This window comes from Pogona vitticeps, chromosome 3 (genome assembly GCF_051106095.1).
Source record: "Pogona vitticeps strain Pit_001003342236 chromosome 3, PviZW2.1, whole genome shotgun sequence".
NCBI classification, from domain to species: domain Eukaryota; kingdom Metazoa; phylum Chordata; class Lepidosauria; order Squamata; family Agamidae; genus Pogona; species Pogona vitticeps.
In genome coordinates this window covers 93,755,967-93,772,417 of record NC_135785.1, presented here as the reverse complement: position 1 = coordinate 93,772,417, position 16,451 = coordinate 93,755,967, and the positions used below count along the sequence as shown (strand labels likewise).

Here is a 16,451-nt window from a genome sequence, read left to right as displayed (position 1 = left end):
TAATTCCTGTTTGAAGTCTTCTGATGGTTGCTGAACAAGTAAAGACTCTATGAGGTTTAAATATATGTGCATGGCTGCTAAAATAGTGTCAGTAAGGGTCAAAGCAAGTGATATAGTTAGCATATCACTAGAATAGGAACTTAAGTAAGAGAGAAAAGATTCCTGTTGATTGTAGCAGAAGCTTTCCTTGCCTCTGCGTATTGCAAATAGACTTTTCTGTTGCCATTGGCTAACCTGGGTTTCATTTGCAAGTCTGACTGCTCAAGCATGGTGCTTTGAAGGGACTGTGCACATGAAGATTAAATGCACTATCAATGTATTTTACTTCCAGTAAATGTGAGATGTTACCTCAATTTGACCCTGAGCGTAGGCATTCAAATTGCATCATTCTACTACCCCAAGTTTAAGTATAAAAGTGATTTAAGTGTGATTTAACTTCCATGTGGGAAAACATAGTGTTTTCGCACATGAAAGTTAAATCACACTTAAATCACTTTCATGCTTAAACTTGGCAAAGCTGCTATAGTGCTGTGTAATTTTTGGAATATCCAAAGGGCTGAACTGGAGTGCCTATAGCAGTCTGTGCTGACTGTGAGGCTTCTGAGCAGGAAGTGAAACATTAATTTTGTGTGCATTGTGCAGGATGGGTGAGATGGGGGGGGAACTAAAAGGTGGAACACAACAGGAACAGCATACTAGATGCTCCTGGTCAGAACAGAGTATACTGAAAAGAAAGCTTGGGAGGCATGAAATATAGGACCTAAACAGAGGTGGGCAGATTCCGGTCTTCCAGAATATACTACTACTTAAAAACAATAACAACCTGAATCTGAAATGCAACTATTGCCAAGTGTGAAACGATTTGGTGGGTGGCATCAGAACCAAGTTTCCAAGTCCTCTCACACAAAAATCAGCTGCTAGTTGGCCTGCTGGTGTTCCCAAACTTGGTGGGGGAAATTCTTTAGTTGTTGCTGTCACTGGACAACTGGGAGTCAGAAAAGGTTGCTCATCTACTGCACATCATCTAGAGCAGTGGTCCCCAACCTTGGGCCTCCAGATGTTCTTGGAGTTCAACTCCCAGAAATCCTGGCCAGCAGAGATGGTGGTGAAGGTTTCTGGGAGTTGTAGTCCAAGAACATCTGGAGGCCCAAGGTTGGGGATCACTGATCTAGAGAACCTTCAGTACATTCAGATATACTTTCTGCCCAATCGTGATAGAGGGAACAGAGAGGTCAAGAAAGAGCTGCGGAGAATACAACCAGCACCTTGTTTCAATAATGCAAGTGTTGGGGGTTTGATCTGCCTTTTCAATGTTTATTGAGATGAAACAGTTGCTCCCACATCTGAATGCACGAGAGTAATATAATGCATGAAGAATTTTCTCTAAGATCTTATGTGCCAACAGATTCAAAGACCCCTAACTATCTAGAATACTGGGACATTTTACCTTGGAGACCTCCCTGTAGGTAAGTTTTTGTTACATTTTCCTCATGTAGAATGTGAACTCATGGAATTTTTCCCAAAGGTAATTATGGGTTAAGGCAAACTGCTCTAAAATGAATTTTACTGAAACCCTTATACTTTTAAAATTGTTTTTTAACTTTCAAAATAAAATGTCCCCAGTTTGCAGGCACACAATGTATGTATGTCAAATTTATTCACCTCTATTGGCATTTAAGAAACTTTTCTGATCCTTTTAAGCGTGCTAGTATCAGAACAGTATTGTGTCTCTGAAGCCCAGGCTGTTAGTCTGAAATTTAAATAATTGCACTGTCATTAAAGTTTATACAAAAACTGAATTGACTCTAAAAGCAGCTGCCATGTTATCATGATTAGAGCAATAGCAAAGCCTTCATTCATTACAGCAAAGATACATTGTCAAAGAACATAATTCACAATTATTGTGGGTTGGATTTTTTTGTCCCTGAGAGATTAGCAAGAATTTGTTTTCAGACAAAGAAGTTTTAATTCGGCAAAGCAGATGGAGCATGCAGCAAGTAGCATTTTTATCTGACAAATGTTTAGATCTTTCGCTGTGGCAGGCTTGAGCAGAAAAGCCAGAGAAAATACAGAGCTGGCTTTTCTGCCCAGTGAGTCAAGGCTGCACTGTACTGTTAAATACCAAGAAGTGGATGCTCTGAAATTCTGAGTGAAGCGACACAATGACTATTTAAACAGGGCATTCTTGAAAATATTGTTTTGGTCACCTATGCTGTGTTGGCTCTCCTGCAGATAACCCAACAACTAAAGTTCTTGAAAGTAGCCTTTTCCAAGGATCCTTCAAGAGGACATGTATCAACATACATTAAAAGTAAGTACCTACCCTTTTGTTGTATCAGATTGTTGTACTAGACTGCTTTCACTTTCTGAATAGTTATTTCCATTAGAGAATAGATCTGTAGCCAAGGCAATTGCTATCATTGTAGCACCCAATTGTAATTGATGCATATTACATTTTATGCATTAATTTCCCTAATGTACTTATTGACCCCTTTCCCGCCTGCAATGGCTCTGTGTGTGCCCCAGGTCCTCTATTGGCAGAGGCATGTCAAAAGATCAGCTGGAGCTGACATATTGATGTAGGACACAGGCATTCCAAGTCATAACATATTTTATTATATGGTGTTGGGGAGTACAGCTCTTTGTCCACCATGTTTGCCCCTGATCCCATCCAGATCTACCCGAATTATTTGGCATAGCCAGGAGGATCAGTTGAGGGGCTTAATGCCGAGAAAGGCCCAGAAAGAAAGAACAAGAAACCGGGCCCTCTTGGCAGTGGCCCCTCGCTTATGGAACAGCCTTCCATCAGAGATTCGCCTGGCTCCCTCGCTGGGGTGTTTTAAAGAGCCATTTAAAAACTTGGCTCTTCAGGCAGGCCTTCCCTCCTGTCAATTCTTGAATTCTATCTTTCTGTTCTTTCATTCCCCATCTTGATCATACTATATTATTGTTTAAATGTTTTATGATTATGATTGTCTTTGATTACGATTGTGATGTTTTATTGTCATTTAATGATATTTTATGATTTTGTAAGCCACCCCGAGTAGACGCTATCTGGAGGGCCAGGTATAAATCAAATGAATAAAATAATAAATAATAAATATGATCTTCTGAGGTCTCACTGTTCACAGTCTCTGAGCATCCATCCTGAGGTGGTTCCCATCAGAGCAGTACTATGGCTTTGGTCCTTAGGCTTTCCTCATTAGCCTCAAGAGTGGTCCCTTTCACCCCCTCAAGGGGGCCCAGTGCTCAACAGCAGCCCCCGATGTCCAGCAACAGTTCCCCTTGGCCAGATGTGCTATCATCCTGACTGCTCCCCTTCACTTTCATCCAGCTGTGTGGGAGGTGCAAAGGTTGGCCCAGATATGGCCCCTCGGGGGGGGGTGTCACCTCACAGGATCCCAAAACAATGTGCAACAAAGGAAAACAATAATTAAAAACAGATCTAAAGAATTTTAAAAAGTAAGAGAATGAGAGAAAAACTAAAATTTAAAAAGCAAATCAAAACTCATTTCAAGAGCCAATTTCAAAATCAGTTTTAAAGACCAACAGCCATACAGAACAATCACAGTGTTCAGTGTACAGAACAAACATTTAAGCTTGTGGCCAGAATCCTATTGATTTCTAATACCGAGATAACTGAAAGAGTGGGTATGTCTAAAGCTGCCCCCCCCATATGTGTTGTGTCTACAAGTCTGCATTTCGTTTTTTGTTTTGTTTTATAGACCTTTGGAATTATAATGTAAAAAGACAAGAAACACTGCAGTGATGGCCACAGAGCAACAGCCAGATGGAATGGACTATGGTCATTCAGAATGCAAAGTAAGTATTTTAATCAAGATAAATAGAAGTTTTAAAAAATTAAGCTTCTGGTGTAAGCAATAGCTCAGGCTGACTTGTTGCAACTTGGAAGCAGCTGTGATAGTTTCTATGAGAGCATCCTACCTCAAACTGTCCTCTATTACCTAGCTGGCTGAGGAGTTGTGGGAGTTGTAATCCAGCATACTTGTATAGGACCAGATTATGGAAGACTGTGTTGTGGCCTTCTTGCATAATCACCAGAGCACGTCACAAGCACCGCTTGACTTATTGTGCAAGACCAATTAAGTGCCACCCACATGTCCCTTGTCCAGTTATAATAACTGTAGGTGAAGGAAGGGAACAGGGTAGCTGTGCGTCTTGTTAGTTGAGAAAAATGTGCACTTCCCTACAACGGCAGTTAGGGAATGAAAAGAATATAATCTTTATGAAATGAATACAAATAACATAGTGTTAAAATGAAAGGCTCACACCATGTCATGGACACTGGGGTGTATTAGCCCCCCCTCTGCCTCAGATGTTCCCATGCTGGAGTTGTACAGTCTCATAGTATCCACATTACAGCAATCAAAGCAACAGATAAAGTCAGAAAAGTCAGTGTCTCCCTGGATGAAATGTTTTGTCATATATGCTTGGTTTTCTCCTTGCCTCTGGTATACTAGTTTTCTGCATGCAAGGGCATGCTGCATCATTCATATGATTTTTAGGCACATATCCATCAATTTACAATCCAGAAAAGAGTAACCTGGAAACACAAATCAGCTCAAAATTAAGGATATTTATTTCCAAGTGTGAGTATTTAGAGCTGGCTAATGATGCAGAGACTGTTGGAACTGGAAAGTGTGTGTATTTCTAGATAGCTCTATGCCTTTTGGGAATCTTTCTCCTCATTCTACAAATCAAGCTTGTTTTCAAAAAAGTAGCTTGCTTAATTGTTCCAGGGTATAGAACAAAAATAAAACAAAATAAAACCAAAATGACTGGGGCACCTAGAAGAATAGCAAATTCAGTGCTGACTTATATGGATCACAGCCCACATTCCCAAACACACGGGAGTGACATATTTAGCCACAAATTTCTATACAATGCACATTGCAGGGGTAGAGACCCAGTTAGAGAGGGATACAGACACTAAAAAGGAGAGAGCATTGACAACTGCAAAATCATCACAAGTAATGAGCTCTGAGTGTGTCCGTTATATAAACATCTGATTCCTGGCCATAGCTGCAGTTCATAAATCTAAAGTGGACTTCAAAGACAACCATATGCAGACTTGGTAGACAGTTAATCACTCCAACTATGGCCAGGATATTTATGTAAACAGCACTCCCATTGTTCATTTTTGTGTTAATAATAATTTTGCCACTTTGAAATTTCATTTTCTGTGGATGAATCCCTCTGTGCTAGGTCTCAGTGTATGTGGCTAAATATTGTTCTTCATGACCAGCCTCCTGTCGCATTCTTCTGCGAATGTTTCCATTTTCTGGGCAGCCTGTTGTAGGCCTGGGTGAGTGATCAGTTTTGCAATTGGTGGACCAGATATTATGAAATCGTGCCCGCGAAAACAGGTTGCGCCACTTGCACCACTGCTCAGGGCAACAGAATTCCAGATGTATCTGAACACGTGGAATGTAATCCACAATGGCTCACACAGAAATAAATCTGTTTGTTTTTAACGTACCACAATATTTTTGCTTTATTTTTCTGTTCTTTTGTACATGTAAGAAAAAGTCATAAAGTGCTATTTTCTTCTCATCACTAGAGGGTGCTAGGGCACAAAAACAGCTCTTAACTCTGACAAGGTCTATGGACTAAAACCACTTACTAGTTAGCATTCCACAATGTTTCCCACAAGTGATTCAGTAAAGCACTAAATTTATTTATCGTTCAAACTGAAGGCAGAATCCGTTCAAGTGACTGGACTATACACTTGCCTTAAAACTTGTAGTCTTCAAAGAAGTAGCCATGTTAGTCTGTGCAAGCATATTCAGATGATGCAAATAACCAAACATGAGCCCTCCAGAGAAGGGTTTGGTTCTGGGCATCAGCCCAGTCTCTCATCTCACTCTTTTCCTCTTCTTTCCCTCCAGCTCTTCCTCAACCTCCCTTTTATGCTTCTAGCTGGGGATTCCCTTGACAGTGATATCATTACGCAGCAGTGATTTTTTAATAACAAAAGACAACTTCCTGTGGCTTCTGTAACTTCCATGCAATGAAAAAAATTACTCAGGATTTGGAAAAGCCATGGGACAGACGTAGGAATCCAACAGGATTCTAGTCATTGTGTAACCATGAATAGGACTGTTTTTTAAAATCTCTTGGGTGTAGATTTGACACTATGACAGCCTTGTTTCATTTCCTTTCTTCTACATCACTACATATGCTATATGTGGTATATAGAGACTGGAGTGGCTAATGGCATTATGCAATAACGTTGAACTGAACCGAAAGTTTAACTACCAGAAGGTTCTATCAATAAGCTTGTGTTTTGAACGAACTGTTAGGAGTGACCTGTGATCTGAGTTGCCTTGTTTCCTCTTACACCAAACAAAGGGGTTTTTCCCTTTCTTTGATGTATTTTCTTCTCTCTCTCTCCCCCCTTTAAACAAAATTTAGCAAGAGTTGACAAAAGGGGGACAAGAAAGAAGAGAGCTAAAACAATAATAGTAGGAGTAAGATTTTGGGGATTACAAAAATCCAAAATCTTCTATGTAATATGATGAATTTACAAAATAATATCATGTATACTAAATGAAAATCAGAAAGTAATTGCCTAAATCTGAAGAGATTTATATTAAAATAGGTCATATTGCAGAATGTTTTCCATTTATTATGAAGTCAGCTTGGACAAAGGCTTGCCAAGGCTCTAGGGCAGTGGTCCTCAACGTTGGGCCTCCAGAAGTTGTTGAACTACAATTCCCAGAAGCCTTCACCACCACCTCTGCTGGCCAGGATTTCTGAGAGTTGAAGTCCAAGAACATCTGGAGGCCCAAGATTGGGGACCACTGCTCTAGGGTACCTTTACATTTACTCCCTTTCCTTCCCTCACACCAAAACATGGAGTATCCAGAGCCCCAGTTTATGATTACACTATGCATACTTCTCAGTTTTCTGCTACGGCTCTGAAATGAATTTACACTTCTCTGGAGGGCTCAAACCCTGGCCTAAACAAACAGGAAGTTTCACACCCAATGAGATATGCAGGGAGTCACTTGCTGGTTAAGTACTGTACACTGGAAGGGAAAGCAGATTGGCGAAGGCAAGCAGCCAGTACTGGTAAACAAACATTTAGGGTTGGAATTAAGTTAGGGTTAATGCTGATATCTGGGAGTGGGCCTTCTGACGTCTTTTTTAGGAAGAAGAAAAAAACACTAGTTGATCCTCCCTAAATTCTATATTTCCAAAAGCACTTTTAAAGGGATTCATATATCAACTGAAATGCTTTTGACTGATTAAAATAGTGCCTTGATTGATGAGGAAGTAGTTTTAAAAAAAGGTACTTAAAAAAAAAACCCTATAAGTTGTAGGCACTGTTTGAGAATATGTCTACCCCCTTTGACAGGGACAGACAGGCTTCTTTAAAGAGGCCACACAACATATCTGTGCATTATGAGAAAATAAAGTCTGTTTCTTACTCAGATGCAAATTTTTTGCAGTCTGAATAACTAAACTGTAAAACCAGAGTACTGCAGCTACAAAGAGTGCAAGTGATAGGACCTGCAAATGCCATCCATCTCTGGTCATATTAACACAGTGCAAAACAAATACATTCTACTTATCTCAATACATTTTCAATCCTCCCCCAAGGCTTGACTGTCAGCTATGAATGCAATTCCTTTGGCTAGGCAGTGTTTACGTACAGTGACCTTGCTCCCAGGCTCAGCTGGAAAGCAGGCTGATTATTTCACAGTGACTTTTATTAAACTGCTGTTCAAGCCTCATTTTTAAAGCACACTGTACATTTCCAGGGCTCCTTTTTCTATACCCCCTTAATTGTTTTGGCATTTCACACATACTGTATAAAATGTCACATCCTGACAGCGGTATTTGACCATGTATGTAGTCACAGCCTGAACAGAAGTATATAGATGCCTAGTTCAGCAATAATTAGCATATTTTTCTGTGTATAAGACTATACTTTTGTCTAAAATCTTTAGAATAAAAATTAAGGGTCGTCTTATACACAGAAGTACGTAAGATGAGGAGAGAACAAAAACAAGTGGAAGGGAAAGCAGGGATCAAAGTGATCCTGCAGGGCTTTGATCCCTTCCCCCCCTACACTTGCAAAATCCCACTTAGATTTCTTACGTTTGGGTTAAAAAAAGGGGGGGCGTCTTATACATGGGGGCATCTTATACATGGACAAATACGGTATAGTGTCTTGGGCCATTTTATTAAGATTGCTTTTCATCCTCACTGGCTCACTCCATTGACTGGTAGCCTAAAGTGTCATTTTAATATGGGGCAGCAGAGACAGCTGACAACCTGATGTTCTGGCCCTGTTGCTGCCTTGTCTCCAGTTTTCTGCTGGCACAAAGCCTGAGAAGTTAATCTCTGTCTACAGTGTCTAACACCTCCTATCTTGGAAACAGCAACATTTCTGAGCATATATTTTCAAAGAAGTGGGGGAGAACCGTCCTTTCTTGTTTGCTTATTTTTAGATTAGATCAGCGTGAAATCTAAATAAACTCCGTTGGATTATCTGTCATGTTATATTCCCTAAATTCACCTTTCCCTTTTATCATGAAAGATCTACCACAGCTACCAGCTCATAGGGCACTCTCCATCTTGATGGGTTTCATGTTTCTCTGAATTACTTGCCCTTCACAAACAGAAACATTCTGGGTGTACTATACCGTTAAAATAGTTTTACCAGGGAGTTCTGTTTCAGCCTGGTGGTGTGTGACCTTTCCATGCATTGAGAAAATCCCCTCAGGGAATTCATTGCTGATAAAATCTCCTACTAGGGAGTATGACTGAGATCTTTCATTGGTGCCTCCCCCTTCCCCTCTTTCCTTCCACTCTGCCCTTGAGTAAGGTGAAATTTGTGTAGTCATTTTCTTTACCATTTCTTAAGTTGCTAATGAATTACAGATGCTTGTAAGCAAGGTACAAGGATGAAATAGAGACATTACAGAAATTTTCCCTGTCCCTTCTGCTGCCCTGGGCCCTGTGGTTTTAATACAGGTGCCCAAACAGAGATTTATGCCTGAGTAGAAGCAACCAATCTAGTGGATCCCCGTGTCCCAAGTCAAGATACATAGTGTTAGCCAAGTTATTTTGGATGAGGTAGAAAATCATATAATGCACACTATCATTTTTATGGGAGTAGAAATAACAATGCAATAAGGGCAGTGATAATACTTCTATGCTGCTTAGATTTGTGTGGAGTTCCCTATTTCAACGGATTTGAGTTATGCAGGTAACAACCCCTGGTCAAAATGCTAAAAGGACATGACTGCCATATCGTGACAGATTCAGAATGTTTTAAAGATTTTATTTATTTGATTATAAGCAGCTCTGGGAAGTCAGCTGACAATTAAGCTGTTTGTCCTGGGGTAATCTGATCTTTATATCATCAAACAAAATGTTGAGTAGTTTTTAATTGTCACAGCAAGAAAGAGTTTACCTCATTAAATGCCTACTTTTCTCCCAAGGGGAAGCTTCAGCAATGTCTGCTCACTTTTGTGGATAGAAGTGGTACACCTTTTTAAAATCACTACTATCACCAATTAAAATCTACAAAAGTGGAGAACAAAATAAAAACAAATGTTCATAAATTGTTCTTTTTCAGCAGAACTCTTTACTTCTTACAAGATTTTAGTTTTGGACAGCAAATTAATATTTAATTTTATTTCACAAGTTTATTTAATTAAACTCTCTACAGTCTCAAATGCCCTGCATTCGGACCTTACAAGGTCTTAGAACCTCTGCTGTTAGGATAAGTGAAAGATGGTCAGATAAATTTCCTATTCATTCTTAGGCAAGGCCTAAGAACACGGTTGTTTTTTGATCAGCAGGCTGTCTACTATGCCAGACTTTTTGTTTTTTTAACCAGAATTTTCAAAAGCAGCTTGTGATATGGAAAACGGATGTTATTCAAAGTAAAAAAAAATCCGTTAGGAGCATGTAGGTCTTTGAAACTCCAAGTGTATTTCTTCTTTCTTTCAGCTTACATTTAGGATTGTGGGGAAAAAATTGAAGTGTATGTACCTTTTTTTTTTTTTGGTCATCAAAAGATGGCTATATGAGAGTCAAGTTTATGGGAAAGGAAGCTACATCTCCAGTAACTGTGAGGGTTGTAGTAGGGGCTCCTCTTTCCCCCCAAATAAATTAGCAGACTTATGAGGTTTAGAAACTGGAGTAACGTTTATTGCAGTGTTTAACAGAAGTATAGGCAAACGCAGTCCAACTCTTAGCACCTTCTAACAACTGATCAGAAAGGGGCTTCCATTCATCTTCTTTAAAGGGGTTTCCCCCAACTGGGTTCCAAGGTCCTCAGCAGTCCAATGACAGGTTAATTCAATACCGATCTGGGTTCCCCTTCCAATATGGGTACAGTGTCCTTGTCTCTGGGGTCTACCCAGGCGGGTTCCTTGGAGGTCGTAAGGATCTACCATGGTCTGAAGGGTGTCCCATCATCTGGGTTTCCATCACCCTCCATTCAATTCTTTCCCGCCTTTCCCTTTCGACTTGTTCCTTTTCTTCCCTCAATTTTCTCCTCCTCTCCTTCGCCTCAGTTTCACCCCAATAAGATGGTTTGGGGTCACTTCCCTCCTTCTCCACCTCTTCCTTAGGTATATGGAGTCTTTCCCACTTCCCAGTCCATGGATTTTGCATCCAGATCCACTCCCAACCTGGAGGCAATTCCTCCTTTACCCCCTTTATATGTGCAAACCCCGCATCCACCTCTACCCGGGGTTTCCGCTGTTTTCCTGCCAACATTTTCCCAGTTTCTTTAACCATCGAGTCCTGTAGTTCTTTCTCCACACACATGGGTCTTTTCCTGGAGTCTCAATCTTTCGGTGTTGGGAAGCGGGTGAGGCCTGCACCCCTTTCTCTCTATATAGGGAGAGGACGGGGCGGCACTCCAGTGAGAACAGCTGGTTTCTCGCCCTCGGTCTCACAGTAACTTATACGTTTAATAATGGGAATTAATCAACAATTTTCAATTTGATGGTTGTTGTGGGTTTTTCGGGCTCCTTGGCCGTGTTCTGAAGGTTGTTCTTCCTAACATTTCGCCAGTCTCTCTGGCCGGCCTTGTCAGAGGACTACAGAGCATGGACAGAGTTCCTACTCCAGTCCTCTGAAGATGCTGGCCACAGAGACTGGCGAAACGTCAGGAACAACCTTCAAAACATGGCCAAAGAGCCCGAAAAACCTGCAACAACCATCAGATCCCGGCCGTGAAAGCTTTCGAGAATACAAATTTCAATTTCTATCCCAATTTTGCCGACATATCTCCAATGACTGACATCATACTGTGCTGTCCCAATAGGGCATACATTCTACTGTTTCTTTTCTCTGCAGCTGTCATGCCTTCCTTGGGCAGACCTGCCTTTCATGGGGCCTTGTCTGATTGATTGTCCCTGGCCGATGTCTTTTCTCTGGCCTGACAATTCTTCGGCGAGTCTCTTCCCCGGCAATGAAAAAGGCCAGGCCCTTCGGAGAAAGGAGGAGAAAGACTGAAGAGAAAGCCTAGCCCAGATGAAACATTTGCCAGGCACAACCAATCAAACAAGGCAACAGGAGGGACAGGCCTGATCAGTTGCCAACAGATTGGCACAACAAAGGCATGAGACAGCCAACTGCGGAAAACCCTGGACTTTACAGCAAATAATATAATAACTAGTTGAGGCACAGCAAATACACAGAAATACAATACAATTAAATTCTGCCTATTGTTCTTGTATCTGTATTATAGTGTTGACTATATACAGTAGATTACCTCTTCCGCCTCTCATTCAGCTCAACACTAGCTTTTGGCTGCCTTCGTCTGTCATTGCTCTGTTGTTTGATTCCACAGGAATGTGACGTCCATGACTCAAGGTAGCTCAATGAAATGTTTTTCTCAATATGCCAGTTCATGCTTTCTGAGAGTCATTATACCTTCCTTATAATGCACTGCTACAATTAGATGAGTGGGCTATCCCTAATTTTAACCTGTTCCTTTTTTGCTAGAAGTAAAAAAAAACCTTCTGCATTACATGCTATAGTGATGATGTGCTTTATATAAACTTGTCACTGGCATTTGGAACATTTATATTCTGAAGGTACGTCTGCAGTAACATCTCTTTATAGCCCTATTCAGATCACTTTAAAACAAAATATGGCAGGTTCATGTAGATGGCTTATGGTTATATATGAGAAGACTGAGACTTGATTTTTTGTAGAAGAGGCTCAAAAAAACAGAGAGGGGGCAAAATGGTATTTCATAAATAGGGAGAACTGTAATCTAGGCCACAGAAAAGGCTTTCTTCTGTCTCACTAGTAAGATGGTTTGATCAAAGAGAAGTGGTGCCCCAGTAGATCTTAATAAAGTCCAGGTTCACGTGGGAGTGGGCAGTCTTTTAGGAATACTGACCTTATGTCTGGAGTGTTATTTGAAACTCATTCTCATTAGACGTGTCTGTTGCTCTTTCTTTGGTGTTGGATAACAGATGGTTAACTAACTAGTTAGCTAATTGTGTCTTGATACAGGATAATTTTGAGAATGTTCTGATTAGGAAGCACCTAATCAAAGAAGGGGGGGGAAGTATCACCCCTCCCCATTCTGCAACTCCAAAGTAATGCTGTTGTAATCCAGGACTCCACGTAAAAGAATGTTTATGTCACATAAAGATGAATACAATGGCAGAGAGATGAAATTTTAAGATTCTGTAGAGTAAAAGCATTTTGGGGTTTTGAAATGTATATCATATTATTTGTGCTGTCCTTAGAATGACCTGCCATGTGGGTCATTAAAAGAATTAATAATGACTTGATGAAAATGTGAAGTGACAATTAAGGGCCAAGGAAACAATGGCTGAAATCCAGTGTCAATTTAGTTAGAACAGGCCCATTTAATTAGTGGAAGTTGCAGAGGAGTTGACTCACCAAATCGATTCAGTCAGCCTTCTCTAGTTACTATTTGCTACTGGATTTCAGCCAATGCCTCATTCTCTTGCCCTTATGAGTAAATACACTATCCGTCTAAAGAAGTTAGTAAAAGACAAGTGGCAGTAATCTGTAGGTCTTTCCAAATGCTGAATTTTTCCTTTTTAAATTGTGGTGCTGTAACTGCATCAGTCACATGATGCAAATATTCCCCTTGTGGACAGTTGCAGTTTAGCAGGGCTGCTGTTTATTATTTCCTTGTTTGTTTATTTTTCCACTTCTATACCACTCCATTAGTGTTATCGCTTTCTAGTATATATTTACCATCAGGGTGAAAAGGGGAAGGAACATCTGGGATATTCTGGCTGTGCTATGAAAATAACTTTGACCAGCCTTGGCTATTATTCAGGCCCAAGGTATTTTGCTAACTGCATAGCAAATGGTCTCAAGTCAAGGTTCATAGTAGGATTCAAAGCCATCCAGGTTTTTTTTGGCACAGAAGCAGAAAATATCTAAAGTAGCCCCTCTCCATCTCTAGCAGAAGGAGACTGACATATAATTTGCTGCCTGCCCATGGCAGCCCAGGTGATAACGTCAGTCTTCCTTAATATTATACACAATAACTGGCAGTGGGGTGTTTTGTTCTCTGCCCTGGCAGAAAAACATCCTGGTCCAGCTCTGCAGCCATCTTTTATTAAAGAGGGATGGGGATATTAGCCAGAAATAGTAGCTTGATAGCAGCAAGTTCCCGAGATACAGTGGTACCTCGACTTACAAACTTAATCCATATTGGAACTGTGTTTGTACGTCGAAAAGTTCATAAGTCGAGGCAAGATTTCCCATAGGAATGCATTGATAACCATTTAATCCGTTTAGGCTGTTTTTCGTATGTATGTCGAGGTGCTGTTCGCAAGTAGAGGCATTAGTTCCCATAGGAACTAATGTAAAGCTGGTTAATCCATAATCTACCACTAGGGGAATTTTTTTTTTAAAAAAAATCTTCTTTTGATTTTAGGTCAAAAAAAGGTCCGGAAAGTTTTTTTTGTTTTGTTCGTAAGTCGAGGCTCCGTTTGCAAGTCGAAGCAACATTTTGCAAACAGAGCAAACTTGAAATGTTCACAAGTGGAGACATTCCTAAGTTGAGGTGCCTCTGTATAAGGACAGCCATACTCCTGTGATCTTAACAATACAAAATAGTCTCCATCTCTTCCTTTTCAGTTTGGCCTGACATGCCAACTCCAGTTGTGGTTGCAGCTAGGGTAAAGCTGCCTTATAGTAAGGCTTAGAAGAATGTGGTTCAGAGTATGTAATTTGCTTTTCTTTCTCCTTATTTGTAAGGCAAACTCGTGTGTTGTTTTTCAGCAACAAGTCCCCTGAGTTCAATAGGATTTTCTCCTAGGTAGAAGATTGTAGCTTTAGTGTACTTATTTAATTATAGCATCATACAAATTTCTGATAGAAAGGAAAATTATGTTGTTGTGGTTCCAGATGTAGTATGCCTCTTGCTTAGCAAGATGCTGCAACTGAGATATCACCAAGCTATATTTAAGCCAACAGCGTATTCCCATATTTAGTAAGATCTTTGAACACAAAATCCTTTGTCACCCACTTAAGTGCCTGTGTGTGAATCTGCACGTCGCACGGGGACCTAATGACCCAAGTATCTATGAATGGCATGTTTCTCAAACTGGGATACGCCTCCTCTAGACCACACCACACATTACACAGGAGATCAATGACTGGATCTTCCAGTACTTTTTTTTCCCAAATCAGTTTTCAAGGACTCTGAAATAGCCATAAGCACTGGCCCTCCGGGAGGATATAAAAATTAATATTCCCTATACTGGTTTCTTGATCTAAATTAATTGCCCTCCCTCCCATGCTATTAGATAAACATTAGGTATCTGGGACTAAGAATACTTTCAGAGAGTCACTGGCCATTTATTCCGCAATTTATATCAGACTGGGCCCAGATGAGTTCAAATTAAAACCCAGTGACTACATGATGTAAAGCTCAATATAAGGAAGGCCATTGTGGAATTGTCTCCTTTTAGCCAGGAATTGTCCTTTTTTCAGCCAGCAGGGGTGGGTTGACATTACTTTGTCCACTCTCTGTCCACCATGATCAGCTGATCCAATGCAGTTCTCCTCAACAGCGCTCCCATAGTCCCCAAACAGTTTCTTTGAAAAAAAAAATGTTTCAACTTGGAGTTGCTATGTTAATAGCAGCTAGACTGATATTTGCAAGGAATTGAAAAATAATAATCAATTGATGTTGGAAGAATGGTATAATGAGGTGCGGAATCTCGCTATTAATGATAAATTAACTTGTGAATTTAAAGTAAGAAAAGGATTATTGAAGGAGAATATTTTTAATGGGATTTGGAACCCTTATATAGAATATGTATTTACAAAACATAAATACATATACCCCAACACAAGAATCATTATATTTTTGGAAAGAGACAGGGCACATGATATAAATTAAGAGGAAATATTATATAATATTGTATAATTATAAAATTCTATTCTTGATGGTGGTAGGTTACACTGTATATTTGGGTTGTGATTTTATTTGTCATTTATGTCTTTGTTATATTCTGGCATATTAATATATATATTTTTAAAAGTTTCAACTTGGTGCCAAAATACAATATAATTAGGGTACCTTGGAGAGCTAGAGAGAGAGAGAGAGAGAGAGAGAGAGAGAGCTGGAAATTGCTGATTAGCTCCTTGTTAGCATTTTAGGGCAGCTTCTGCTGTTGGAGATCTGTGGAAACTATGATATCTGCCTCTGCTCCTGGTGACTCCTGAAAATTGTCATCTGGACAGCTATAGCAGTTTCACCCAGGGAAAGCTGATTTGATAAAATGTGAATCACAGTGGATCAAACTGCATTTCCCTTTGCTGTATAGTTGCACCCTAAGAGTGGGAAAGCAATCTAAGAGGAAAACAGAAAAAACCTGTGCCTGGACACTGTTGCACTTATGCTATACAAACTTTACTGCAGTTGCTTTTGAATGGAAAGAAAGATTTTGTACAGTGGTGCCTCGACGTACGACCATAATCCGTTCCAGAAGATGGACGTAACTCAAAATGGGCGTAAGTCAAAGCACCATTTCCCATATGAATGCATTGAAATGCAATTAATCCGTTCTGGCCGAAGGAAAAAAATACCCCCCCCCCCAAAAGCACTGCAAGACTCATTGGAAACGCAATTAATCCCTTCCGGCCCGGGGGGGAAGAAAAGCAATCAAACGTGCAAGACCCATTGGAAATGCACAGAAAACAAACGGAGCAGATTGGAAATGCACAGAGAACAAAGGGAGAAGATCAGACAGGCAAAAAAAAAAAAAAAACACCCAAAGGAAAAAGCAAGGGAAGCATGCAGGACCCATCGGAAATGGGGAAAAAACCCCAAAAGCAACCAAATCCCCCAAGACCCATCAGAAATGGGGGGGAAACAAAAACAAACAACCCCCCCAAGACCCATCAGAAATTGGGGGAACCAAAAAACAAATAACCCCCAAGACCCA

The 16,451-nt window shown here is 40.3% G+C and overlaps 1 protein-coding gene across 2 annotated transcripts in view; it reads left to right on the top strand.

Annotated features, from left to right (window-relative positions):
• Positions 1-1,152: 1,152 nt before the first annotated feature.
• The window catches only part of LOC110086784 (hexokinase-1), a 67,459-nt gene continuing 52,160 nt past the window's right edge, over positions 1,153-16,451 (top strand). The window contains exons 1-3 of one of the 2 annotated variants that reach the window (XM_078390832.1): positions 1,153-1,466; positions 2,233-2,311; positions 3,726-3,822. In XM_078390832.1, the coding sequence (XP_078246958.1) occupies positions 3,769-3,822 (54 nt within the window). In that variant the 5' untranslated portion in view covers positions 1,153-1,466; positions 2,233-2,311; positions 3,726-3,768. Of the gene's footprint in view, positions 1,467-1,497; positions 2,312-3,725; positions 3,823-16,451 lie in introns of those variants that run through there. The other variant, XM_072995211.2, reaches the window with a different exon arrangement.